The sequence below is a fragment of the Momordica charantia genome (assembly GCF_013281855.1).
Source record: "Momordica charantia cultivar OHB3-1 chromosome 4 unlocalized genomic scaffold, Mcharantia_2.0 BLBB01000004.1, whole genome shotgun sequence".
Taxonomy (NCBI): Eukaryota; Viridiplantae; Streptophyta; class Magnoliopsida; order Cucurbitales; family Cucurbitaceae; genus Momordica; species Momordica charantia.
Window position 1 is genome coordinate 29,539,943 of NW_028275162.1, and position 24,521 is coordinate 29,564,463.

Genomic DNA, 24,521 nt, shown 5'->3' on the forward strand with positions numbered 1-24,521 from the left:
GTTCGAGGAATGAAGTGTTATTTGATTATGTGTTAATTTTAATGAGGTGGCATTTGAGTTAGAAAGAACAAAGAAAAAAAAAGTAAAATAAAATAGATAAAAATCTCCAATGGAATATCGTCGGAGCAAAGTGAACTTCGCTGCCGGAGAACGCTAAGATGGAAGAGGTTAAGGCCAACATGGAGAATGGAATTACTGTCAACCAAAAAGTTATAAGATGAATGAAAGAGAATTTGACATTAATTAAATTTTATTTTATTATAATTAATGATTAAAAATGCTATTCATACTAGTATTAGTATTACATTAATGTTCAGGTCAGCTGAAGATCGGGACGACTTTATGATTTGAATTTCTCACACCAATAGTTCTGTGACCAGTAATTGATAGAATTTTGAGTTCTAAAGTCCAATCATGTTATACAAATGGGTTAACTGTTGTGAATCATGAAAATTATAAATAATTTATGGTTAAGATGGATTGCCGAATTATTTCTTAAGTATATGATTATCAAATCTTTTCATGCTGATTTTGTACTAAAAGATTAAGAAAATTTCACATACCATTAGCTTACTTTAATTATTTGATATAGAAATGGAAGGTTAATCGAAGTAAATCTTAGATTATTGAGCGACAAGAGCACAACTCAACGATAAAGGCATCTTACTTATTCTCTCAAAGTTTGAAGTTCAAATTCTCACCTTGTACTAAAAAAATATTATTGCTTTCATTTTAATTTCAAAATATAAAAAACAGTATTTTCTTTAATTCAAGATGGGTGAAGTATCTGGATAAGTTTAAGCGTTGACAAGTTAATCATATTCGGACAAAAAAAAATTGATTAAATTTTAATTTTATATTCGTAAGATTTCTTCCTTTTAAAATATTACATGACAAATATAAGAGTTAACATTTGAACATACCGCTCATTACAATGAAGCAAAGATTACTAATACCTTAAATTAAAAATATATACATATAATATATATATATATAAATAGACATATCTTAAATTGTTAACTTGATTTTGATGTCATGAGTTCAAATTTTTCCTCTAAAATTGGGGTGGGTTATGAAAAGAAAGATGGAAGAAAAAAAAGGGAGCAATATGTGTTCCTATAAAACTAACCCTTAATTACGTTATATGTTTTCCATACTCTCCTTATTGCCATCCTTAAGAGAAAAAAAACTACACCTTCTCTTTCTCACACACATGAGAAGAGACTACAAGACAACCAACCCAATATAACCAAAATAAAATATTTGACTAAAAAAAAAGGCCAAAATAAAATATTATAATTAACTATATAATAAGAAACTAGATATTCAAACATAATTGTATATGAATGACATAATTCAAGAGGCTTATCGGCCATTTCCCTGAGTTTCCTGACAAACAAAACAAAGTGCAGTAAAACGGAAAGAAGCTTATATATTCATTTACATAAAGCATTCAACTTCACAATTACCTATCTTATTATATGATACATATGGAAACCTCAACCTCCAGAAACAGCTAACAATTTCATGAATACAAAAAGCTTCATCTCATACTCATGGCAGGCCAAGAGTTTGCACCAGCACCTGTCAGCGAAGCTCTCACCACAGGCACCCGTCTCACTACCGAGAAGGCTTCGTTCAAGCGTGCAGCTCGATCTACGAACTGTGATACCTTCTAAAAAAAGTTGCTCACCAATATAAGGTTTTACATTTATTCAAACATGTTTTGCAAATTATGAAATGGATTTACATGTCAAACCAACCATCGTCTGTTAGCTGCATTCCACTCAAAACGTATGGGGAAGGGGACAAAACCTCAATTTTTCACTCAATGGCTCATGATGTTTTCTATTTTCCCCTGAGAAATAGATTTTTCTTTTTAAATAATAGTAAAATAGTTTTACTTGGTTCATAATCAACACAATTTACGTAGGTCCGAAATTATGTTTCTTAAACAAGATTTACAATGGTGTAACTTGGACCATATAGAAATCATGTGTACTACATTGTCGTTACTTTTCAAATTACCCAATATACTTTTAGATACTTATGGATCTTATAGACTCCTCCCCTTATGAATTAGAAGCCGACCAGTGCATATAGGCAATCCAGGTAATCAAGATAGTCACAGTCAGCACCAATGTCAACACAAAAAACACATCTAATGGATAGCATTTAGATGGATTACAGATGCATCCAATGTAAAGATTATAAATATCCTTCATCCGACAAAGAAGTTTGTCACAGACCAACAAAAAGTAATTAGAAAAGTCAAACAATAAACACAAGTGTAAGATATCTCAGAGTGTGATCAAACAGAGAAGGATGTGGTAGGGTTAAAATACGTTTCATTAATTCATTGAGAGGAGAGCTTTCCTATTGAAACAATCAAAGCTTAGATAACACCTTCTCAATCACGAGAACAACATGCTAGAAAACAATGTTTCCCGGACCTTTTTTATTCCTCTTTTGATATTGATGTATCCGGTCCAGTTTGTGCGCACCTAAACTATTCTAACAAATAACTACCTAACTCTACTACATTTGGTTGCTCAAGTAACTCATATAGGTACCCTAGGTAGATGGTCATCCTTGTTTCGAGTTTTCAACTCATTTCCTCTAATAATCTCTTTACTGTTTACATTGGTCCTAATTGACCACCTGGCCAAACTGTAGTTTCAAGCTAGATCTCTAAAACTTGTACTACGTCCTGGGTGGGTTATTCGATGGATATAATGTAGAGTTATGTTTCTATCAATTATGATTACTGCCAAAGCGGGTATTAAACGAAAGTACTTCACCCAAGGAATAACGGAAAGAGGCAATAACTAACCTTATCATCCACTGCAATCTTCAACTGAAGGCTCTTAGTTTTCCTCTTCATAATGTAGAATCTACGTCCCAAGAACACGATTCCCATGAAAGCGGCAGCCACAGAGAAAGACCAGGCGGGGCTGGCCCTTAAAAAGCAGTACCTCAACACCTGAAAAGGAACCTTCCACCACACAACCCTCCTTCTCTGTGCGTCTGCTGCCTCCACTTTCACTTCTTTTGCGGCATCTATTTTCTCATTCCATTCTCCACCCAAATCCTCCTTTGAAATATCCTCAACACTGTCGCCGTCTCCAGATTTCATGGCAACTGACTCATTTCCACTCGAATTAGAATAAGAGTCGTCCAAAACCTCATCCTGGATCTCACTATCTTCACCAGAATCTTCGGATTCCATTGAGCTATACATGTCCTTCGCAGAAACTGGTTCATCTTTAGCAACGAAAGCAGAGCCACTCAATTTAGCATCGTCGGACTCCCGTCTCTCCAAATTCTCGGCGTCGGCTGTAATTTCTTCAAAACCTGTTACGCTTTTCATAATATCTGCAAGCACGTTCGCATGAGGCTGGTTTAATTCATCTTCGCTCAAAAGGCCATCTCCCAACTCGGACCCTAATTCACTCGTATTCTCCCGACAATTCCGATTTTCCAAATCAGTGTCATTCAAACACTCCTTGCTTGTACTAGACTCCAGGGCAGTGTTTGCACTCGTTTCGTGATCACGAAGAGAAAAGTAATCCAACCAGATTGTGCTTGCAGAGCCTGAATCGCCTTCAATAACCTGAAGAAATCTCGAGCTGGAATCGGGAAAATTGGAGGAGTAAACTTGGGGTAAAGTGTCGTCATCCTCATGGAGAACCTCCCAGTCCTGGAATTCAGTTGCTGAACCCTCCTCCATGGCGGTGGCTTGTGGAGAATCACGCTAGGAAAAAGCAAACGCTATCCGTAATGTATAACAACAAAAGTAAATTGAAAGTTGAAAGGAACAGGATGGATGGGCCCACAGAAAAGTGGAAAAAAAGGGTCGTTTTTATGGGTAACCCACCAAAAGGGGCACGGCAGTTATTCCTATTCCAATATAGAACAAGCACTCTTTCTCCATCCTTTTGTAAGAAAGAAAACACCCAATCACTGCACTCTATTCCTCTCTTTTCAATTTTACAATCCAAACTGCTGATTTTTAAAAAACAATGGAAATATCATCTTTAAGCCCAAATTCTCATTGATGCCTCACATTTACTGAAAATTCCAAAGGATTTGGTCAGACGAGAGACATGAAGAAAGCAACACAAATAATATATATATATATATATATATTTAACTAATCTAACCTCTTTACCCTACAATATTTGAATCTAGAAAACACATAAAAATTAATTCTTAAGATGGATAGTCATCGTAGGATTTGAATCCATTGCCTCTCACTTTATTCTAACTCCTTTAGACCATTGGTTGAACAAGGATAACATTCTAGAATCCACAATCTACTATCCTTGTACAAAACAAAACTCACTGCAAACTTTAGATTGGATAATAATAAGAGCTTTTTGTCAGCATTTGGCGAACAGATTCTAATAAAATTTGTGAACATCAAAGAATAAATCAGAAAGAAACTCAGCCATTTATGTCAACAAGTTTACAAGAAAAATGGATTGGGTGGTCAAACATGACTCAAATGTGAGCCATACTAAATTCATATATACCGTACCAACCAATGCTATCGCATTAGAACACTTGTGCTTTTATGTTGATCTCAGTATACAACAAAATTATCCGCAAAAGAGCAGTTCTTCCAAACTTGGGATTGAAGAAGACCAGCTTTGCATTGCGCAACAGCAATAACATCAAGGGGACAAACGTTTCTTCAGCTCATCAATGATGTTGCTTCTGGAAATTGTTACTTCTTCGAAGGTTTCCACGTTTTTCAACTTCACAATCCCCTCACTCACTTCACGTTCCCCCAAAAATACTATCCAAGGGATTCTCGACTCTTTCGCACGATCAATATGTTTCATTACTCTTTTATTGACAAGGAACTCGGCATTCAGTTTTGCACTCCATATCTCACTTGCAAGCTCCGCTGCTTGCGTCAAATCATCCCCCAGTATGCTCACTAAAACTTCGGTCTTAGTGGCCCGGGTAGTCTGCAAAATCCCAACAGTTGATTTAAATGATGATAGTCCATTCAACAAAGACAACTAAAAAAATTGAGAAAAGAAATCATTAAATGGCAGAATATATAAGAGGGAGTCTTAAGAACTAAACCACCGGGAGTTCAGAAAAGAGAGCACCCCAATTAACAAAGGTAGTTTAGGGCTCGTTTGGTAACGTTTTTGTTTCTTGTTCCCGTTTCTTAATTTTTAATGAAGAAAAATGAATTGCATGGCTCCAATATCATGAATTCAAGTATGATAAAACAATATTTTTAGTTATGTTTGAAACAAAGTGGAAATGGGAACAAGAAAGAAGAAACTTGTTTTGATTGTTTTCAAAATTTCTATACAATTGTGAGAATGTTCCCATATAAAGAAAACCAAGAAACAAAATTATTTGCGAAATGCTTCGAATCTTAATATTCAACTACAAGAGAAGCTCACATCTCACACTATACCAAGGATTCAAATAAAAGTATTAAGTTGTTACCTGGTTTTGATCTTTCAAAAGTTGTTCCATAATAACAAAAACTCGTTCAATTCCAAGACTGACACCAACTGCTGGGACCTGCTTGGAACCAAACATTCCAATAAGGTTGTCATAGCGTCCACCAGCAGCAATAGAACCAACCTGAGAACATAAATGATTTGTTAATTACATCCTTAAAATGTCCAAATAAAATATGTATTAGGATGCAGCACGGTAACATGACGATAGATTCGTACATCATTGCAGGTAATAGAGCCATGGAGAAGGTGATCTTAGAGAGCAAAATTATTTCCATCAGATGTCATTGAAGAGGGTAGGGGGTTGGTTTCGGACTAGGCATTAGATTTGAGGATGGAATCTGTAAAAGTACTGTACTTGGGCTACAGCATCTTGAGGTTTGTTGAGGATTTTTTTTACCTCCAGCACACAGGAGGTCCAATGTCATTCGGCGTGAAATGGCTCGCTTCTAGGCAGAGTATGGATGTCAACTGGGTGGCTTCAAATATAGGTTTTCAGTATGGAAATACAGATGTGTATTTAATGGGGTCCTGGTTTTAGTGGGTCTCTTTTGTCACTGAAAACATTCCTTAGAAGAAGCAAATAGTAAGGTTAAGGATCTTGATGGTACTCGAGAGTTTGTTCCTCCACCAACAAGAAGGATTGTGTGGATGTGAAGACCAAATCCTATCCGTCAAGGTCTACTACCAATGAGACGAAAGAAGCACAACATCACCCTCAAGCTGGAGTCAACACCAATTAGGCCAAAGTGGGGAAGGTGGCTCGTAGGTTGTATCCAAATTCAACTTTCTCCCACGTCACCCAATATTTCATGTATCCAAATTCAAGTATGTCATTGAAACTTTGGCTACTTCTGTCCCTATTCCACCTCAATTGATGTCTGAATTTATTTTGGATGTGGAACAATGAATCTTCCAAATTTGACGGTCCATTTCCAATTATTTTTTACAAAGTTTTAATACAATGGCAATGTCTTCCTAATATTGATGCTACATCTACATGGGAGCCAATGGAATAGAAACTAGCCAACTGCAATTTCCACACTTCAACCTTCTGGATAAGATTTCTAATTGGGCCCAAATACTGATTAGGCCACACATTATTCTCAATAAACAAGGAGAGGGAAACAGGGATAAGAGATGGGTTAAACATTCTGAACCTTGCGGGCTGAGGGACATTTCTGTTTATGGGGGTATTCTTGTCTTTAAAAGTTAGTTATAGATTCTGTTGGTTTAGGAGTTATTGGGCGTGTCAAGGGACCTATTAAGAAAGTGGAAGAAGTCAGAGGGGGATATCAAATGTTAATTATTTGGATAGGAGGAGCTAGGCTCTCGAACTAACCATGCAAGATTGTATTACTAGCAATTCTTCAAAATAACATTAAGTTGAATTCTTTTGATTGCTCTAGCACAACAAAATCCTCCCAATGATTGGTAGTTGAATTATCACGGAAAATCTTTAAGCAATTGAAGTAGAGTCACAATTAACAACAAACAACAGCATGTGCATATAACAAGTCAAAAGAAAGAAAGGTGCTAACAGACTTGATGATGAAAATATAGAAGCCTACCTGGGTACCACCTTTAAAAACAGCTTCATAAATTACACCAGTATAGTAATCAAGACCTCTGGCAAGACTCAAGTCAAATACCACTTTGTCGACACACTTTGACTTTTCTAGAGCATTGAATAAAATCTCTAATTCACCCAATGCATCAAAAGATCCTTTATTTTGTAGTAACGGGCACTGCTCCTGTTTAAGCTTAGATAATAACTCCAATGGATGTCCCCTTTCCTTCACAAAATCACCAATTTTTTCAGCTATCTCCACGGTCAATCCCTTTTCCTCCACCTAGCAAGTTAACGTCAATTTATAATCAATTAAAAAAATCCATTCTTATTCTGGCTAGGATGAAAGACAAAAAAATGCAGAACTAGGAAAAGAGATCAATGTAAGAGTTTACCTCACAACGGGAATTAGGTTAACAGAATAAAAAAATCAAATCAAATTAAAACTAATTAAATGATAAGAACCAAAAAGGAAAAGAGCTTTGACTCAAGTGAAATGCAAATATATGTTAGACCACCTAATTTCAAAATTGACGCACTCAATCTGTATTGAGCATTACATAAACCAGATAACTAAAAGATACTAAGAGTGGAAGGCAGAAAGAGGCAGCTGCAGGCATACTGGACTAATAATTAAAATTGTTAGAACAGTAAATTTAGTTACCATTTCTCTTTTTATCTGGTCAAAAGATTGCTTGTCTAACTTGTCAATACTCGAACATATGGTTCTGAACTTTTCAGGCGGTACTCCACAAATTTCTAACATTCCATCCAATAGCTTCCGATGATTCAATTTTATCTGCAGAAGAAAATATATACAAAATAGATTCGGTTAAAGGTTTAACCACAAAGTGGAGTCATCAGAAATCAATGGCTATAACAACATGAATCGACTAAGGCAACTCAGTGTAATAGTCTAATAGAAAAGGAATCCAATCCACTCTAGGAAGTAGGAATATGATAATAAGGGCAAATGTGCTTAATAATTTGCTTGATGTTTTGTGCTATACTTCCTGATTCATAATTATTATTCAGAACTAAAAATTTGTACAAACTAAACACCAAGCAAACAAAAACATTGAGTTATATTCTGCAGAACAATTAGTAAAAAAGGTTACCTCATACTGTCCAATGCTCAGCTCGTCAAGTAGCTCCGTTAGTATCTTAATAACCTCAAAATCAGGCCCCATCTTTTCATATTGACCAGCAATGTCAAAATCACACTGATAAAATTCACGGAATCTACCCTTAGATGGGTTGTCCCTTCTATAAACTTTTGCTATTTGATACCTTTTGAATGATGTAATACCATTCATGGCCACATACCTAGCAAATGGAACAGTCAAGTCGTATCTAAGCGAACAGAGCTCCCCTCCCTGTAAACAGACTGGAAAACAAATTACAATGATGGGGAAAAAGAATGACGAGAAGTTATTGCACTGCAACATAAAAATTATCCAGTGTTCAGAAAATTTAAAGCCACATGATTCATTTTTTTTAGATTAAAAAACACAACCTTCATTGGCAATGAAAGAAAAGGCCCCAGGATTCATTGTTGAGAAACTATAGAGCTAGATAGAAGAGAGAAAGCAATGCAGCCAATGATTAAACAGAGAAGCATTAATCCAATAAGAAACAAATAAAATGTATCGCATATCAATCCCCGATACCCAAAAAGTTAGAGAACCTTGACATAAGGATTGAATGTTAAAATGCCCACAAAAGCTCATCATCACAAATTAAAGTTAAATGTTTGTAAATGGCATTAATAAGGTAACAGATACAAGAACTATTAGATAAATAAAGTTCCAAAAACTTCAACAGTCAACTAATCATTATGCTCAGCATCAGATCAAAATATTTTCATTAATCATTAATCATGCAATTATTTCATGAAGCACTAATAGATGCTTAGAATAAAAGGAGGGAAATAAATTCAGATAAATATCCCTAATAGCTATAAAACTTGAAAAGAAAGAAAATGGTGGTGTCCGTTAACACAAGTAATAACATCTATTATAACCTGATCAGCCAGATCATAAATCAGCTTGGAATCTTCTCCATATTTCCCCATGAGAGTTTCTCTCAACTCAAAAGCTGGAGTATCCAAGGCTGTGGCTCCATGCCGCTCAAAAACCCCCTCTATAATTGAAAATGCTTTCTTTCTAATTGCCATTTGTTCTTTCGCAAAATCACGAGTGCCCTAATATGTAAGAACACATTATTTAGTTAAAACAACAAACACCTTACTCAAGATAGACAGAGGGCGTAAAATCAAATCAAATCAAATCAAATCAAAAGATAAAAACGTTACCAAAAGCATGAAATAGATAAACAAATAAAATAATGGCTAATGGCAAATACTATAGCTTTATCCTTCCAAATGAGAAAGAATGACTCACTTTCTATCTTCTTATATAGATTAAGATTCCTGAAAGAAACAAGAGCTTTTCCACTCTGTTCATAAAATATTAATATTAATAAAAGAAATGTTACTTAAGCACAGAAGAGATAAAGCTAATTTTTTCTACAAGTACAGGTTATCTTTCAATAGATGTGCCTCTGGTCTTATCCATAAATAATAATATATACAATACAAATACCCTTTAGATTGTAATGAAGTTGAATGGCACGACTACTGATTAGTTGATTACAGAGAAAGAAAAACCAAAAGCACGCAAATATTCTTAACAAGAGTTGGATTCTTACCCAAAAAAAAGGAAGAAAAAGAAAGAGTAAGCACATATGTTATGTACTTGCTACCGTGATTAAAAAAAAATAGAGTTTTCCTTTTTTTTCTCCTTTCATAGAAAACCTAAAGCATGCACACGTCAACTACTGCCCACTGTGGTTTGAAACTAAACTAATATAATAAAGGATAATATCAGAAGTTCGCAGTCAAAAAATTAGAATTATCACTATTCTGCAGTTTGGTTTATGAGTATGTATATCATGTCTACATGTTCCAACAATTTCAACTGGTATAATGATGTATAAAATGTCAATATTAATTAGTAAAGTCTATTGATTTAACATTTTTTAACTGATAGTAAAAGTAGAATTTCATTATTTTTTCTATTTTTTATTTTTTTTATAAGAAATGAACTTTTCATTAAGACGAATGAAAAATTAGTTACTAATTAGGTAAAACGAACTTTTCTAACTAATTAGTAAAGTCTAATTTTCATTAAGTAGAATTTCATTATTATTGTATCCAAACTATGTTGCAGCATTAAACAAAGGCTGATAATATTCTTCTAACGACATTCCACTTCCTTACCAAAACAAAGGGAGGATGGCTAAATGACTAGGAATTTAGGTAAAGCTCTGAAGTAAGTCATTACCTTGGGAAGCTTTGGTAGCCTCCTACTTTCGTTGCTTTCAACTATCTCTTTGATTTTCTTCAATAGATTATCAAACTCGGAAGCCTTTGGATCCAAAAACGATAAAAGATCTTTTACTGAGTTCTCCAATGACCCCAGACCCCCAGCAGAAGCACCCCCACCTTTACCCTGCAGTCTATCTTTAATTAACTGAACAACCACACTAGTCCCTTTACCCAAGACTGCTTTCTTTTTCTTCTCATTCTTTTTTACCACCTTCTCATTGACTTCATTTATGTCAACGTCTTGACCCTTTCCTAACAATTCACCACCTTCAATCGTCAAAAAAGCTGCTATAGCCTCCCAAGCGACAATTTTCCATACAGTTACCAACAACACATTCACAGTATGGACAAACTCATCGTACTGGTCATCCAGAGCCAACTCGGAGACCAACTTATATTCCTTTTTGAGACTCTCATTACTGGGGCATTCCCTATCAAGCAAACCCACCAAACTCGCCTTTACATTCTCATTGCTGTTCGAACTCAAAATCAACTTTCCTCTGTACAAACTACATTTTCCCAAGTCCCACAGCACGGCGGCAAATGACAACAATGCGGTCCGCACTGAATCCTCTGTCCCAGAGCTCAAAGATCCCCCTTTCCCGAATTTCATACAAGAATTCAACTCAACCCGCATTTTCGAGTGCACCAATTTCGCTTGCTCTCTCAAGCATCCATGATTCTTTGGAATCTTCGAGAAAGCTCCAATCTCGATCTTACCCACCAGCTTAGATCCATTGAGCAATACCTTCATATCATTGGCGACTCCAACCTCCTCCTTTGAAGCGAACCCATCACCCGAGTCCATCAAACCAAACGCAGACACGTCAGCTCTAGACGCCTCGCAAGATATGGCAGCTACAGCATCGGCAATGGAAGATAGTGCTGCTGATTGATGGTCCAACAACGCGCAAATTCCGTTCAAAACATAACACGATTGTTTGAACACGGATAACTCCTCGTCGGTCACGTCAAGCGACTCAAATTGTAAAGTTTCCGGTTTTGAGTTGAGTGTCTCCGCAATTAGAACAGGAATAACCGATCGAATTCCGGAAGAACTAGAGATGATGAGCTTGTTCAGAAGGACAGCAAGGGACGCCCTGGCTTCTTCGCGAGTTAGAAAATTGGGAATGAAGACCTGGTGCTTGGTAGATGCAGCATTTCGGCTGTTCGACGAAGAAGAAAGCCTTTCGAGGGCCGATGAGTCGATCCGAACCAGAGCGAAGCCATGAGCAATGGCATAGACGGAGCTAGATGAAAGCGATGAACCCTTTCCTCCAAGCGTAATCACGGAGACCTCAGAAGGGTCTGCCATTAGGGATTGATGGAGGAAAAGCCTTGAGCCTTGGAGTACGTTTTCAGAAATGGATTTTTGCGAGGTGGTTATTAGGGTTTTACGGATTCAGGTTCCGTTTTATGGCTGCCGGCTGCCGCTGGTTGGTAGCCAAAACCAAAACGATTAAAAGTACAGCATCTTTTCTTTTTCGTCGAATTTTGATATTTAATTTCAAAATAATACGTGAAAAGTTATGAAACTCGGAGATTCTTTGAAGTAGTGGTAAAAATAATAAAATGAAAAAACAAAAAAGGGACACAGACAAAAACTTGCACACTACTCTTCCACAAGTTTTAACCACTTCCAATTTGTAAAAATCAATAGCTAATAATATTATCATTAAGGTTAAAGGAGATCATTTTTTCCTCGAGTATTTTTTTTACATCAATCGACTTTTTTGACCACCTATTTTAATTTGGGTAGTTAATTATGATTAAATATATATTCTTTTTTCCAATGAAGAATTAAATAATAATGCGATATGTTAAATTAACAAGTATTTGTTGAGAAGCATACAGTAGTTTTTTTTTTTTTTTTTTTTTTAAGATAACATGCAGCTTGAGTTTTTCAATTTTATATATACTTTTATATATTATGTTCAAGAAATGAATTTGAACCTAGTTTGGTAGATAAATGTACTTATTATCATCTCAAAAATTAATTATTCGATCTCTACCCACAAAGGTTAAACTAAAATATATATTATGCTTTCAATTAATTTATTCATCATAGTTTATAGCATACAACATATTTTATTGATTTTTTGAACTTATAATATTTTTTTAGTAAAACCATGATTGTATTTTTTTACTTTTATAAAAATTAAAATAATATACGTGTAACGCTCCATGTCCAGGATTCAGAATCCGGATTTGGTTCATTCGAGGTATTTGTGGTTAAGTCAATAACATGTTCTGGGTCGGAAATCTTTGCTCCTCTTTTGCATTTTCATTGTCTCGTTCTGCAACTAGAAGGTCACCCAACTGAAGATGGTTTTAAGTCAAGCAGGTTTAACTTTGAAATTCTTACAATTGAGTTACCAAAATAGAATGTGCACCTTATTAGTATAGGTAGTGTCTAACAATTATTTTAAATCTTTATTGACCATTATTCCATGATTTCAAGATCCTTCTCATTCGAATGTGGTATCAGTTCATTCATGTACCTCTCCTCTCTACTCAGAAATCGTAATACTCGATTAAAAACTTGCTCAATTCGCAGCTTTATTGTTACATATGCACTAACTTTAGACTTGCTAATGCATTACCACGTCCAGATGCACATAATATTTTATTTATTTATTTTTTCACTAACATAAATACAAAGTTTTAAAAATATCACTATTTATCTATAGAACATGACAAAGCAAAATATTAACAAAAATTAAATTACATATATAAATTTAAAAACTTAGTAATAATTAAATCTCAAATTTTTTAATAGAAAATAATAACAATACTAATCGTAAAATAATTTATAACATTTACATAAAAGATTCAATACCTGAATTTTTCAAAGATATATTGTCTCCCTCTAATTGGTGTTTGAGATCAAATTGCATTGTAAAATTCAACGACCTCTACTTATAAGCAACATTATCCTGCAACTCTTATAAATCGAGACATTTGATGTGCTAAGCTATTGTGTAATATGACACTACTAAATTTATATCTATAAAATTTAAAAGAATGAATTAAGAAATGAAAATAAGCAAACTAAGAGAGAGAGTTAAATTGTTGTAGGATAAAGTAGTGAAGAACTCATATATATACATGTAGAGGACGGATATAAGTTAGAAAAATTTTGAGATCCTGATACTTTTCAATTCCATTAATTCCAGTTAAAGTAAAAAAAAAAATGACATGCTTACTAATTTAAAAATCTATAAATAAATATAGTGGTGTAAAAATATTTTTTCAAGATGCTCCTTTTTAATATAATATAGAATATAGATTTAAAGACATAGAGGGTGAGGGTGGTGTATATGTATATATATATATATATATTTTCAGTTCAACCGTTTTAGGGTGAGAAATCGTCAACCTTTATGGATAATAGGTACAATGTGCTTGATTGAAATGGAGAAGAGAGCGTAGAGATTATTAAAGGGAAATCTGTTATACTTGTTCTTAATTTTATTGGATTGGGCTGGGCTTATCTTAGAATTGGGCCAGAGCCTCTTTGGCGACCAGTTATTAGGCCATGACTAGTACCTGCTGTCTTGGGCCTATTTAGAAACTGGGTTTCTAATGCATGACATGATAGTAGATTTAGTTTGGAATACATCAATTATGACATCATAATTAAAATAAGGAAAAATTGCAACCTGAGTATTTGTCATTTAGTAATAGTAATATTTTACACAAGTGAAAGGTTGAAATTCTTACTTGCATACACAAAAAACACCCATTTGGAATAGACAGGTAATGGTAGTATCCAGTATAATATGTACAGTCCAGCAAAAAGAAAAAGGGGAAAGAAAAATGAAGGGTGTGGTGTTGTTGCTACAAAATTGTAGACACAAATGAAACTTAGGTTCTAAGGGAAAAATGAATATGAAGGATGATGATCGCGTTGAGGAAATTAAGTAAGGAGAAGGGATCACCAGTAGGTTTGAGCTTTATCTTTAGTGTGATGCAATTTTATTAATTAAATAATTAATTAACTTACTAAATGGAAATGAAGTGTTGGAGATGAACCAGCATGACCGTAACATCATCCATGTTCCCCCTTGTGAATGACATTTCCAGTAGCATTTTGCACGCATTCATTGCCTCTTCCGTTATTCCCATTCCTCTCGCCCTCACAACTTCATCCACCGCCTCCTGATCTTTTACCTGCAATTCAACCCACCCCTTTACTTTAGTTTAGATTATTCTTTTTCATTTTCTAAATTCACAATTTTTTTTATTTATTATTTCATTTTGGTCCATCAATTTTCAAACTTCATATTTGTGTCTCTTAATTAATTTTCAAATATGTTATTTTAAGTCATTAATTTTTTTTATTAATTATCTAATAATAACTCCAAACCTATATGAAATTTGGATACCTAATAATCCACCATTTATGACTTAAACATTTGTAAATACCTCAGATGTATGAGCCCAAGATATGCTATGTCAAATTTATCTTAAGATAAATTGTTAAAAATTCAACCATAAAGAAAGTAAAATAATTGCTTTTATAAAAAAATTGAGAGATTAAAATATAATGTTTCAAAGTTTTAAAAATAACTACACACGTCAACAATGTAAAATCAAACATTATTAATGTCGATGAGTTTTCAATAATATAAATGAATCAGTCTGCAAGTATTTTCTATATCATATTGACCATAATTAAAAAGTTGAGAACTATTTATATATTTTTTTTAAAAGAAAAACCTATATTTTCTCTTTCTTTCTACATTATAAACATAAGTCTTCATCGACCTAAATATTAAAAAAAAAAAAAACACACACACCACGGTGGCTATGAGCACTTGAGAAGTAATTATCCTTAATAAAGGAAAATATGAAGGAAAAATGTAAAAACAAACCTTTTTTAAAAAAGAATGATTATCAATATTTTTAATGGTAGGGCGAAAATCTGATTTCCCTAATAAAAGGTTTGAATAGGAGAGTATGAATGAATGATGATTTTGTGAATATTATTATAATGCATGGCTGTTTCTTCTTGACTAAGCAAAAGAATAATGTTGGGGAAGTCGTCTCCCACTTTGAAACTTTCTCCTTCTCAGTTTCAACTTCTCACACAAGAAAAGAAAACAATGATAATTTTTTTGTTTGAACTTTGAACTGAAGATGGTGTGTGAACTGAACGTACCTTATCCCACAGTCCATCGGAAGCCATTATCAAGAACTCGCAATCAGGAGTTAGAGGAAGACGATGGATTTCAGGCTCTGAAATCACCCATTCTTTCAAATGCAGGTCTCCTATGGCCCTCGACACCGCAAGCGACCCTGAAACTCTCCACACTCCATTTCTGCAGTCCACAAACCCTCCCTGCAAAGCCAATTCAACTTTACAGATCACCGCAATCAATGCAACGGAACCGGAGATTAGATTTATCGATTTCATTTCGCTCACCGAGTTCTCAATCCGGAGGCGCTCGTCTTCTCGACACAGACGGTGCTGATTCGTCAATGGCGTCGCTACGCCGTTTCTGCTCAACACCACTCGACAATCTCCCACGTTCGCGACATGAATCTCGCGGTCTTTCACCAGCACGCTCGCCGCGCAGGCTCCACTGCCGACGCCCTGCGAATCGGACGTAGGGCAATTGTTTTAGTCGAATTTTCGGTTGCCCTAGAAAATTGTTTGAAAGTTTAATCAATTGTTACCTGACCTGACTAAGAAACTCCTCGTCTGTGCGTTTGTGACCTGTGCGAATCGCCGATTCGATTGCGTTTTCTTCGTCTCCGGCAAATTTTTCAAGAGCGTTAACAACGTTCTTCCCCAAATTTTCGGCTACGTAATCCGCTGCATTGCGACCGCCATGGCCGTCCACTACAGCGAAGAAAGCCTGCTTTTCATTTTGATTTATATATATGTGCGATCAGCCTCCAGAAAAAAACCGAAGATGAATTCATTCATGTCTTTGATCGGATTAGAATCAGAAGAAATATTAAAATTAATAACCAAGTTAATTACCTGTTTAGAATCTCCGAGAATATCAAGCATGACTCCGTAGGCATCTTCCAAGGTTTCTCGCCTTCCTTTCTTGGTGGCCAAACAGTAATCTCTGCCTTGGACTTGGAATTCCTGATTCTCGATTTTCTTCCTCAGTTTGGAAAATTCCAGTGCGGGACAATATTCCGGCACCACGAGCTTTGCAGGTCTCTTCCGCAACTTATGAGGAGGCCCAAAGCCCTTGGCTTTGACCATTGATAAAGAATCGGAGCCTTCCTTCAACTTTTCGCTCTTCTTGATCTCCTGTGGTTGGTCGCGGACCAGGTCTAGAGGAGATGTTTTGTTAGCGTTCTGTTGCGGCTCCAAAAGTGCAGAGGCGTTGGAGGGATTCTCAGTGGTCCCATGGAGGAGATGCCTGACCCACGAAATATGAGGGGTAAGACCAGAGGAAGAAGGAGAATAGAGAGAGAGGGGCATGTGAAGAGCTTTTGTGAGGCCGCGAACAGAACAAAGAAGCAGAGAGAGAATGGAAAATCCCCATAAGAATTCTTGTAAATCCAACATTGGAAGATATAGAAAGAAAGCTTAAAACGGAATTGCGAAGAGAGAATGGGAATGGAGAAGCAGAGAAGGAAGAAATGAGGCAAAAATGGAAATTGACGGGTCAAATGGGAAGACGATGAAGAAGAGAGAAGAATCATGTGAAAGCGTGAAGCACAATTTAGCAATCAATGTGAGCTTTTGAATGTTTCAATTTCAAGCTCCCCCAGGCTCAGCCTGTGGCTCTTACAATTTACAATGATGATCACAAATTAAAATGGAGGGTGGAACTGGAAGCCTTTAAAAAGCCCTTTGATTTGATTTGCTTGGTAATTTTGGGATAATATTTTGTGGGTAATTTTTAAAATAATATTTAGATCTTTTTAACTCTTGAGTAGATTGATATCTATTTATTCTAATAACTGTCCATAAGTTTTTTTAATGGTCGTAAGTAAAAATTACTTATTGGTCGAGCTGGAGCACTATCCCTCATGAGTCATGAACCATCTACGCACACATGAGATTGCAAGGAGTGCAAATTGGAGGGAAATGTCGCTTAACTGTGGCCATAATTGATTTAAATCTCTTTTAGTTTTTTGCTGATAAGTTTTTTAACGGTGGTAAGTAAAAATTACTTATTGATGGAGCTGGAGCTCTAACTATCCCTCATGAGTCATGAACCATCTACGCGTACAATACATGCAAGATGGAGGAAAATGTCGTTACGGAGTCATACTTTCCTAAATGGCTTAACTGTGGTCAAAATTGATTTGAGTCTCTTTTAGTTTGTTGCTTTACTACTTTTTCAAAAAAGAAAAAAAAAATCAATAAACATCTAAATATTATTTATTGATTGGTCTATTAAACTTTAGTGATACTCGGTGATTCACGAATGAATAATATTTTTACTAGAAATATACATATTTACCACCATTAAAAAATAAAAAAGTCTTTATTATATATTTTTTCATATTTATCATAATTAAAAATTTAACAACTATTTGTTCTTTCTATTCTATTAATTTTTTATAGGTCAATTTTGTAGTGGCGGTAAATAGAAGATAATTATTTAATAAGCAGATGAATATTATTCCTCATGCCCACCCAAAAGGGGATTCTATTCTTTTTCTATTGAGTTGACTTGGTCTGGTTTGGACATAGAATTCAGGCCAAGCCGACATTAGTCGGTCGTATCCATTATAATCAATAAGAATTTAATATCTAAATACAGCGATGTGTCATGTGTTTATATATCCTACTTAATATACTATATACTGAACAAGAGTGGTAGGTGGGACGAGATGCGCATTCCCTTATATATTATTCTTTTGATAGAATAGTGCATACTAACCCAATTACAATCTAAAAAATACAGTTCAATTTTTTTTTTGACTATGTTATAATTTACTACACATAAGAGACCCTAAACTTAAATTTTGGATTCATAAAAGGAGGCATTTATGTTTGATTCAAATAAAATTTTACATGTCAATACAAGCCACATATTTTTTGGAAAAAAAAAAATCAAACATTACATTTATTCAAGGGCCAAATGCTTTCAGATGTTTTATTCCAGTCTTTGGACAAAATATAAATATAAATATATATATATATATAAATTTTTTTTTAATATTTATAACTAAGTTTCTGTATTCCATTTGAAATAAACTTTTTCAGGATTTTTTATTTATTAATATTTTTTATTTTACTAATATCTATACAAACAATTTTTTAAACTAATTATAAAAAGTTAATTTTAAAAGATTAAAAACCCCATAGAAAATTTACTAAAAATTAAGGTCCATCTAATATATTTAGTCTAAATATTTTCATATTTATCATTTTTTTTTAGAAATTTTCATATTTATCATTTTTAATAGATATCAAGTTATTAATATCTTTGATATTTCCTTACCTTTTTATCTTTTTATGTTAATTACTAAGTGTTACATTAACACTTAAAGTTTAGGCCACGTCTACCTTAAGAGAATGAGAATCAAATAATAATAATTAAATTCATGATAATTTGATTTTTTAAAAGTGTGTGGTAATTTGATTTTTAAAAGTGTGTAATCTCATTCCTTAAAAGAAGGAAAGAAAACGGAGAAAGAAAAGGAAGAGAGAAGGAAATACAAGTCTAACAATAATAAAAATATTATAAATTATTATATTACATTAAATCAACAACTTTACTACCACATCATTTTATTTTAATATTAGTGAACTAACCGTTCAAAATATATTATTGACTATTTACTAATTTAGAATTATTTTACAAATTTTAAGTACTAAAAGTATTACTTTTAAAAGTTTAGAGATTGAGGCTGTCTTCTTCTCGCACTTTGGACCATCTCAAGGATTTTTTTCTTTTTAGATAATGTAAAAAAAACAACAAAAATAAGGTAAATTTGAGACTATTTGCAAATGTAGAGTAGCTAAATAGTCCGAGCCAGGTAGGAAATCATGTACAATATTTCACTATGTACACGAATTCCATATATATATATATATATTTTTTTTTCTTGGTGAAAACGTGAGAAAACTCATGTATAATGTACATGATTTACCTCAAATTATGTACAATGTACCGATTTCTAGGTAAATCATGTACATTGTACACGAGTTCCCTCAAACCGCATATAATGTACACGATTTATCAGTCCAACTATCCTCCTACCACATAAGATTCAAGCGGACACGTGTAACTTGTGGACGTTGTTCACGAGTTTTGACTTTAATCATAACCACCCTAATTTTGTCAACAGTTTTGGAATGTACCCTATTTTGGATTTGTATTATTTTATTTAATTTTAGTTTGTAATCCACCTTAAATTTGTAATTTATTTTTTAAATTATATTATTTATAAAATTAGCCCCCATCCGAAGGATCCACCGTCCAGGTCCTCAAATATAGCCTTTTTCTCGATATTTGTCTTTTATTTATTAAACATCCCATTTCGGTACCCGAATTTAACATTGAAAAACTATTTTAATAATTATCATTAACTATTTTGTAATTTGGCAAAAAAAATACAAAAATACAAAAAAAAAACTATTTTAAAAAATTCTTTATACTCTATTTGGTACTTCAGTATTTTGAATGATCTGAGGTGTTTCTACGTAAATTACTTATTTAATATTATCATTTTTTTAATTTTCAATTAATAAATTTAGATTAAAAACTTAAATTAAGAAAATTTTTATTTTCTTTTCCTTTCTAGTGAATATCGAAATAAAGCAGTTTAATTTTATTTGTTCCAAACCAGATAAATAATTTAAAACCATTTACTAAATTTCAAATCACATAATTTAAAATCATTTCTTGAACTTCGGTTAATAAAAAATTAGGTAAAATGCCTTTTTTATTTGTTTACCTTATGAGTAAAAAGTCTCGTATGTAACAAAAATTTCAACATGTAATTATGTTTTAAAATATAATTAATTTTTTTTATTAAGCAATGAAAAGCTAAGGATAAGTATTAAGATAGTTTAGGCAAAATTTTAAAACTAAAATAGATCAAAACCAAACCAAATAAAAGTGCCAAAACGAGCTCAGCGGTTACTGACATATGCCTCAAATCTAAATCAAGAGGTCGTGAGTTCAAATCTATTCTCTAATATTGTACTAACAAAAAAAACCTACGAAAAAGTCGGGATAAAATAGGATTTAAAATTATTTCAAAAGAAAAAATGATGGAGAAAAAGCAAAGTTATAATTTTTTTTTTTTTTTTTGAAATCCAAAAAGCAAAGTTATAATTAATTGGTAGCAGCAGAACCCCAACCCAGACCTCAAATTATTGCATGGATTGACTCTATCCAAATCCATGTTTACGTGGTAAACCCAATATGCCACGGCAAAAATTGGATGATATTTGTTATGTGGTTCGGCATAGGCAAATGGAAGGAGACTCAATCCAAACAAACGACAAGCCGGCACAGGTATAAATTAGGATTTATATTTCCACGTCAAATTATGTATGAAACTAATCTGAATGGGTCAACAGTTTAAACTGAGTCAAACTTGAGTACACATTCCTAAAGTGGATATTATATTAGCAAACAGCAACTCAGAGATTCTCTCTCCCTCTCTCTGTTCTTATCCTCTCGTCTATGTTTAAAACCTTGCTAGAAAGGCTCGTGTAAACGCAATACGCTTAGGAACTGCTAATCTGTTCAATTTTAATTTGCTTATAGAGAGTTTTTAGTTCACATGCCATTCTAATGATAGCCACCAGCCAACCAGGAATGCAGAGATTGACATTTCCCATGTTGAATGTGGGTACCAACTTAACACTTCTATTTGATTTTTCTATTTTTCCTTGCTTTTTCTTTGGGTGTGCGTGTGCGTAAAGATTGGCAACCTTTCAAGCTCCACTGTTTAAGGGTTCTCTCAAACCCAAACTATGAATTCCAATGCAGGATAGGTAATAAAAGCAATGTTAAAGTATGACTGACCTCGTAACTCTTCCGCGGATTTCGTCCGAGATCAAAGAGAGATTTCCAATGTCAATTTATTTTGGGACTGAGGTAGAACTTCGGATCCCTGAAAAAGGCCCTAATTCTCTCTGCCTTGTCCGCTGACAGATCTGTGTTCTCCAAAATGTACTCCTTGGATGCTTTGGCGATTGCCTCAATTGAACCAATAGCTTGATTTAGCTGAAGAGTAGGATCGTCGACATAAGAATGTTCAAATAAAACCTTACATGCACAAGAAATATAATCATATTTCCCCCACTGTTTGGCACCTCATATGTTTTGATTCACAAGACTTGGTACCATGAATACTTTCATCCGTAAGCCCCTTAAGCTTGCTACAATCTAGTTAAGCTCGTAATGTAATTATCATTTATCGCAGAAATGTTGGGGGAAAAGAACCATTTTGGACCGAACTTGCAATTAGAGAAAACTGCACGCCAAATTCTAGTGCAAGATAAAGTTGCAAAAACACTATCATAAGCATAAACTAAATATTTAAATATTACTACCTATCGGAAAATAACTGATGTTACATTATTCAGAATATGACAATCGCAAAATATTGTGATAAAGGCCTTCTGATGAGTGATGCAAGAAAAATATGAGAACACAACCTAGAATGGGAGATGAAAACTTCATATTTCCATCAGTCGATGTATATATCTTCAGTCTCAAAATCAATATCATATACAAGTAAAAGATACATGCTACAATCACCTTTACTTGGGTGGTCATAGTTATTACTCAAGCGAGAACAATTTCTAGATTATATCAGAGATATTTATGAAGATGAGTGGAAAAAATAAGAAAACAATGCAGGAAATAAAGAATGTGTGTAGGTTTTGTTCAAGTAAACTTACTGAATTTGCATCATGATCATCAATGCCTGGTACAGAAGTTATGACTCTACGAAAAGCATCCATGTCTTGCACTGATCTCTTCCTCTTCAACAAGAGCCCCAAAAGGGGGTGATGGTGATTAAAACTCTTGTAAAAGGGACACTATGACCCTAAATATTGAATTGTCATGACTAATTCAAGTAGAATATAATCTACACCAACCAACCTCAGTCCTCAGTTTTGACATGACATCTTGTTGCTTGCATGCTGTAATTGGACCTAATTATTGAAGATTATTAAAGAAATTAATCAACCTAAAGTTAAGATGGTTGCTACCTCCACGAGAGTGTGCTATTTTTACAATCTTCTCAAAGCCCATCTCAATATCCTGAACTGGTAAAAATGGTGGCTTACCAATCTCCATGCCATTTCTCAACAATATTAGGGAAAAAAAAAGACACATAAGTTCTCTAAAAAAACAAAAATAAAAATAAAGTGAGGAATCAGTCAAGATACTAGACTCAATTACCTGAAGTAAGATTTAACAAATGAATCATTCTGCTCCTTGGTTGGAAGGGCAACAACAGCATAGAAATTTGCAAACTGCTTCTTCAACTTTTGCACTCTGTCAATAGCCGACTTAATCAAACACTACGAAGAGCAAAACCAGCAATAACCATAAACAACGACCATACTACCTGCTGAAGATCGATGATGTATTGCTGCAGTCCCAACTTGTCACGAAAGCAAAAGCCACTGATAGACCCCCACAATTGAATATCAAGTCCTGCAAGTGATTGATATCAGCACAGAAGGGTCGTCACAGAAATTTACAAAACCAGAAAGTAAAAAGGAAATTACTGGGGCAATTGGAACAAAGTTGAGGCGAAATGAGTTTGTGCTTAGGAAATTTGACATAAAATTGATGAAAGATGGATGTTGCTCATCTCTCCATACGTTGCTCATCAAACAAACCCCACCATCTGCATGTGTGAAACGAACGTATGACTCCAATTTACCACTCTAGTGCTTTTTCAAACATTTAAAACATTCACATGACAACACCAAGTCCGCGTTTATGAACGCACCATTCAGGTTTTCTAACCATCAGGATCATCTTTCTTTTAAATTATTTAGCCAATTCGAAAATTAAAAAAGGAAACAAGGAAAAGAGAGGGGGGACACGACAATATCCAAACACTGGATAGCACACTCGATCATGTTTTAAGTATGTGCTACCATTAAGATTGGAAGCTCGATGATGTGAAATTATGGTTCCCAGCAAGTTGCCTAATGTCTCGTGAAGAAAAGCATTAAATCATGAGTGCTCTTGTGATAATGCTAGTCGGATTAAAGTTAAGACGATGACAGTTGTATCGATTTTTCCCCCCCGCTTAGATTAACATAAAAACCGTAAATGCTAGCAAAAATTTTTTCATAAGGAGTTTCTGGAGCACATGCATTTTACAGTTCGAAGGAGATAGATCTTTGTTCTCTCGGAAATAATCAGCAAAGACAAGTACAAACAATCGAAGCAGAAATCGAGCGACAGTGCAAATTTAAAACAAGTGAACTAACTTTAACTTACTAGAAGCATAATCCTTTAAAATCGTCTTTGTAAACTTCGAAAATCATATTTCCTGTATGTTTGTTTGTTTATTTGTTTGTCAAATGGTATCACATCCCCATGCCTAGAGCAAGCATGAGAGTTCCACATTGCTTTTCAGTTATGAAATTCTATCTGTCCAGCATTTGCATCCGATCAAGACATATTCAGCTTTCTAAGAAATAACACACAATTCAAACCAATTAGACAGTTAAGAACAAGGTACCAGAATTTTTCGCCTTCACTTGATTTCCAGCCATTCGATTAGCATCGCTCTGTGACAAATTTGCCATTTCTGATTTTCAGAGAACAAGAATTTCTACAGAAACAGAAGAGAGAGAGGAAGAGACCGGGAGGAGAAGAGATGGCGCGCGAAAATCGAAATCCCATATGAAACAAATTTCCAGTAGGGTCTTATAGTTATAGCAACAGTACAAGGCCAAGGCCCATACCCAAGCCCATATCGGTTTATTCAGAAAACCGAAAATTTACGGTTCGGTTTAGATTTTAAAACCGAATTTAAAACCGAACCGAAGTGATTTATAATAGCATAAAACCCTAGACCTTTATTCACGCCGTCGTCCCTTCCTCCCGCCGCCGTCGCGAGTTTCTCCCTCAGACCCGTTCGTTCGCTTCGT

The 24,521-nt window shown here is 34.4% G+C and overlaps 4 protein-coding genes across 7 annotated transcripts; all 4 read right to left on the reverse strand.

The window, feature by feature from the left end:
• Positions 1 to 1,282: 1,282 nt before the first annotated feature.
• LOC111020247 (uncharacterized) lies at positions 1,283 to 3,846 on the reverse strand. Of its 2 annotated transcripts, none has more exons than XM_022296857.2 (2): positions 2,834 to 3,846; positions 1,283 to 1,672 (listed from the first exon to the last, which is right to left on the reverse strand). In XM_022296857.2, the coding sequence occupies exons 1-2, from the start codon at positions 3,728 to 3,730 to the stop codon at positions 1,544 to 1,546; spliced, it is 1,026 nt and encodes a 341-aa protein (XP_022152549.1). In that variant the 5' UTR covers positions 3,731 to 3,846; the 3' UTR covers positions 1,283 to 1,543. The 2 variants fall into 2 exon arrangements, with proteins under 2 accessions (XP_022152549.1, XP_022152548.1); XM_022296856.2 differs by having other exon boundaries at positions 1,283 to 1,675; positions 2,834 to 3,833.
• A 584-nt stretch (positions 3,847 to 4,430) lies between these two features.
• LOC111020184 (Class II aaRS and biotin synthetases superfamily protein) lies at positions 4,431 to 11,922 on the reverse strand. Its single transcript, XM_022296770.2, has 7 exons — positions 10,407 to 11,922; positions 9,086 to 9,265; positions 8,181 to 8,438; positions 7,727 to 7,861; positions 7,064 to 7,345; positions 5,476 to 5,616; positions 4,431 to 4,976 (listed from the first exon to the last, which is right to left on the reverse strand). Exons 1-7 carry the CDS (start codon positions 11,763 to 11,765, stop codon positions 4,677 to 4,679), a joined length of 2,655 nt encoding a protein of 884 aa, XP_022152462.1. The 5' UTR covers positions 11,766 to 11,922; the 3' UTR covers positions 4,431 to 4,676.
• A 2,167-nt stretch (positions 11,923 to 14,089) lies between these two features.
• On the reverse strand, positions 14,090 to 17,568 carry LOC111020166 (putative protein phosphatase 2C 2). The gene is made up of 5 exons (XM_022296739.2): positions 16,443 to 17,568; positions 16,138 to 16,314; positions 15,879 to 16,049; positions 15,615 to 15,794; positions 14,090 to 14,623 (listed from the first exon to the last, which is right to left on the reverse strand). The coding sequence occupies exons 1-5, from the start codon at positions 16,983 to 16,985 to the stop codon at positions 14,456 to 14,458; spliced, it is 1,239 nt and encodes a 412-aa protein (XP_022152431.1). The 5' UTR covers positions 16,986 to 17,568; the 3' UTR covers positions 14,090 to 14,455.
• LOC111020175 (DNA ligase-like protein) lies at positions 16,699 to 24,341 on the reverse strand. 3 transcript variants are annotated; one of them, XR_015790293.1, is made up of 8 exons: positions 24,110 to 24,341; positions 23,139 to 23,260; positions 22,976 to 23,064; positions 22,807 to 22,902; positions 22,614 to 22,708; positions 22,504 to 22,544; positions 21,418 to 22,382; positions 16,699 to 16,836 (listed from the first exon to the last, which is right to left on the reverse strand). XR_015790293.1 is itself a non-coding variant. In XM_022296753.2 (8 exons), exons 1-8 carry the CDS (start codon positions 24,174 to 24,176, stop codon positions 21,469 to 21,471), a joined length of 738 nt encoding a protein of 245 aa, XP_022152445.1. In that variant the 5' UTR covers positions 24,177 to 24,341; the 3' UTR covers positions 20,947 to 21,468. The 3 variants fall into 3 exon arrangements, 2 of the variants coding, with proteins under 2 accessions (XP_022152445.1, XP_022152444.1); XM_022296753.2 differs by lacking the exon at positions 16,699 to 16,836 and having other exon boundaries at positions 20,947 to 21,618; positions 22,299 to 22,376; XM_022296752.2 differs by lacking the exon at positions 16,699 to 16,836 and having other exon boundaries at positions 20,947 to 21,618; positions 22,299 to 22,382.
• Positions 24,342 to 24,521: the final 180 nt, after the last annotated feature.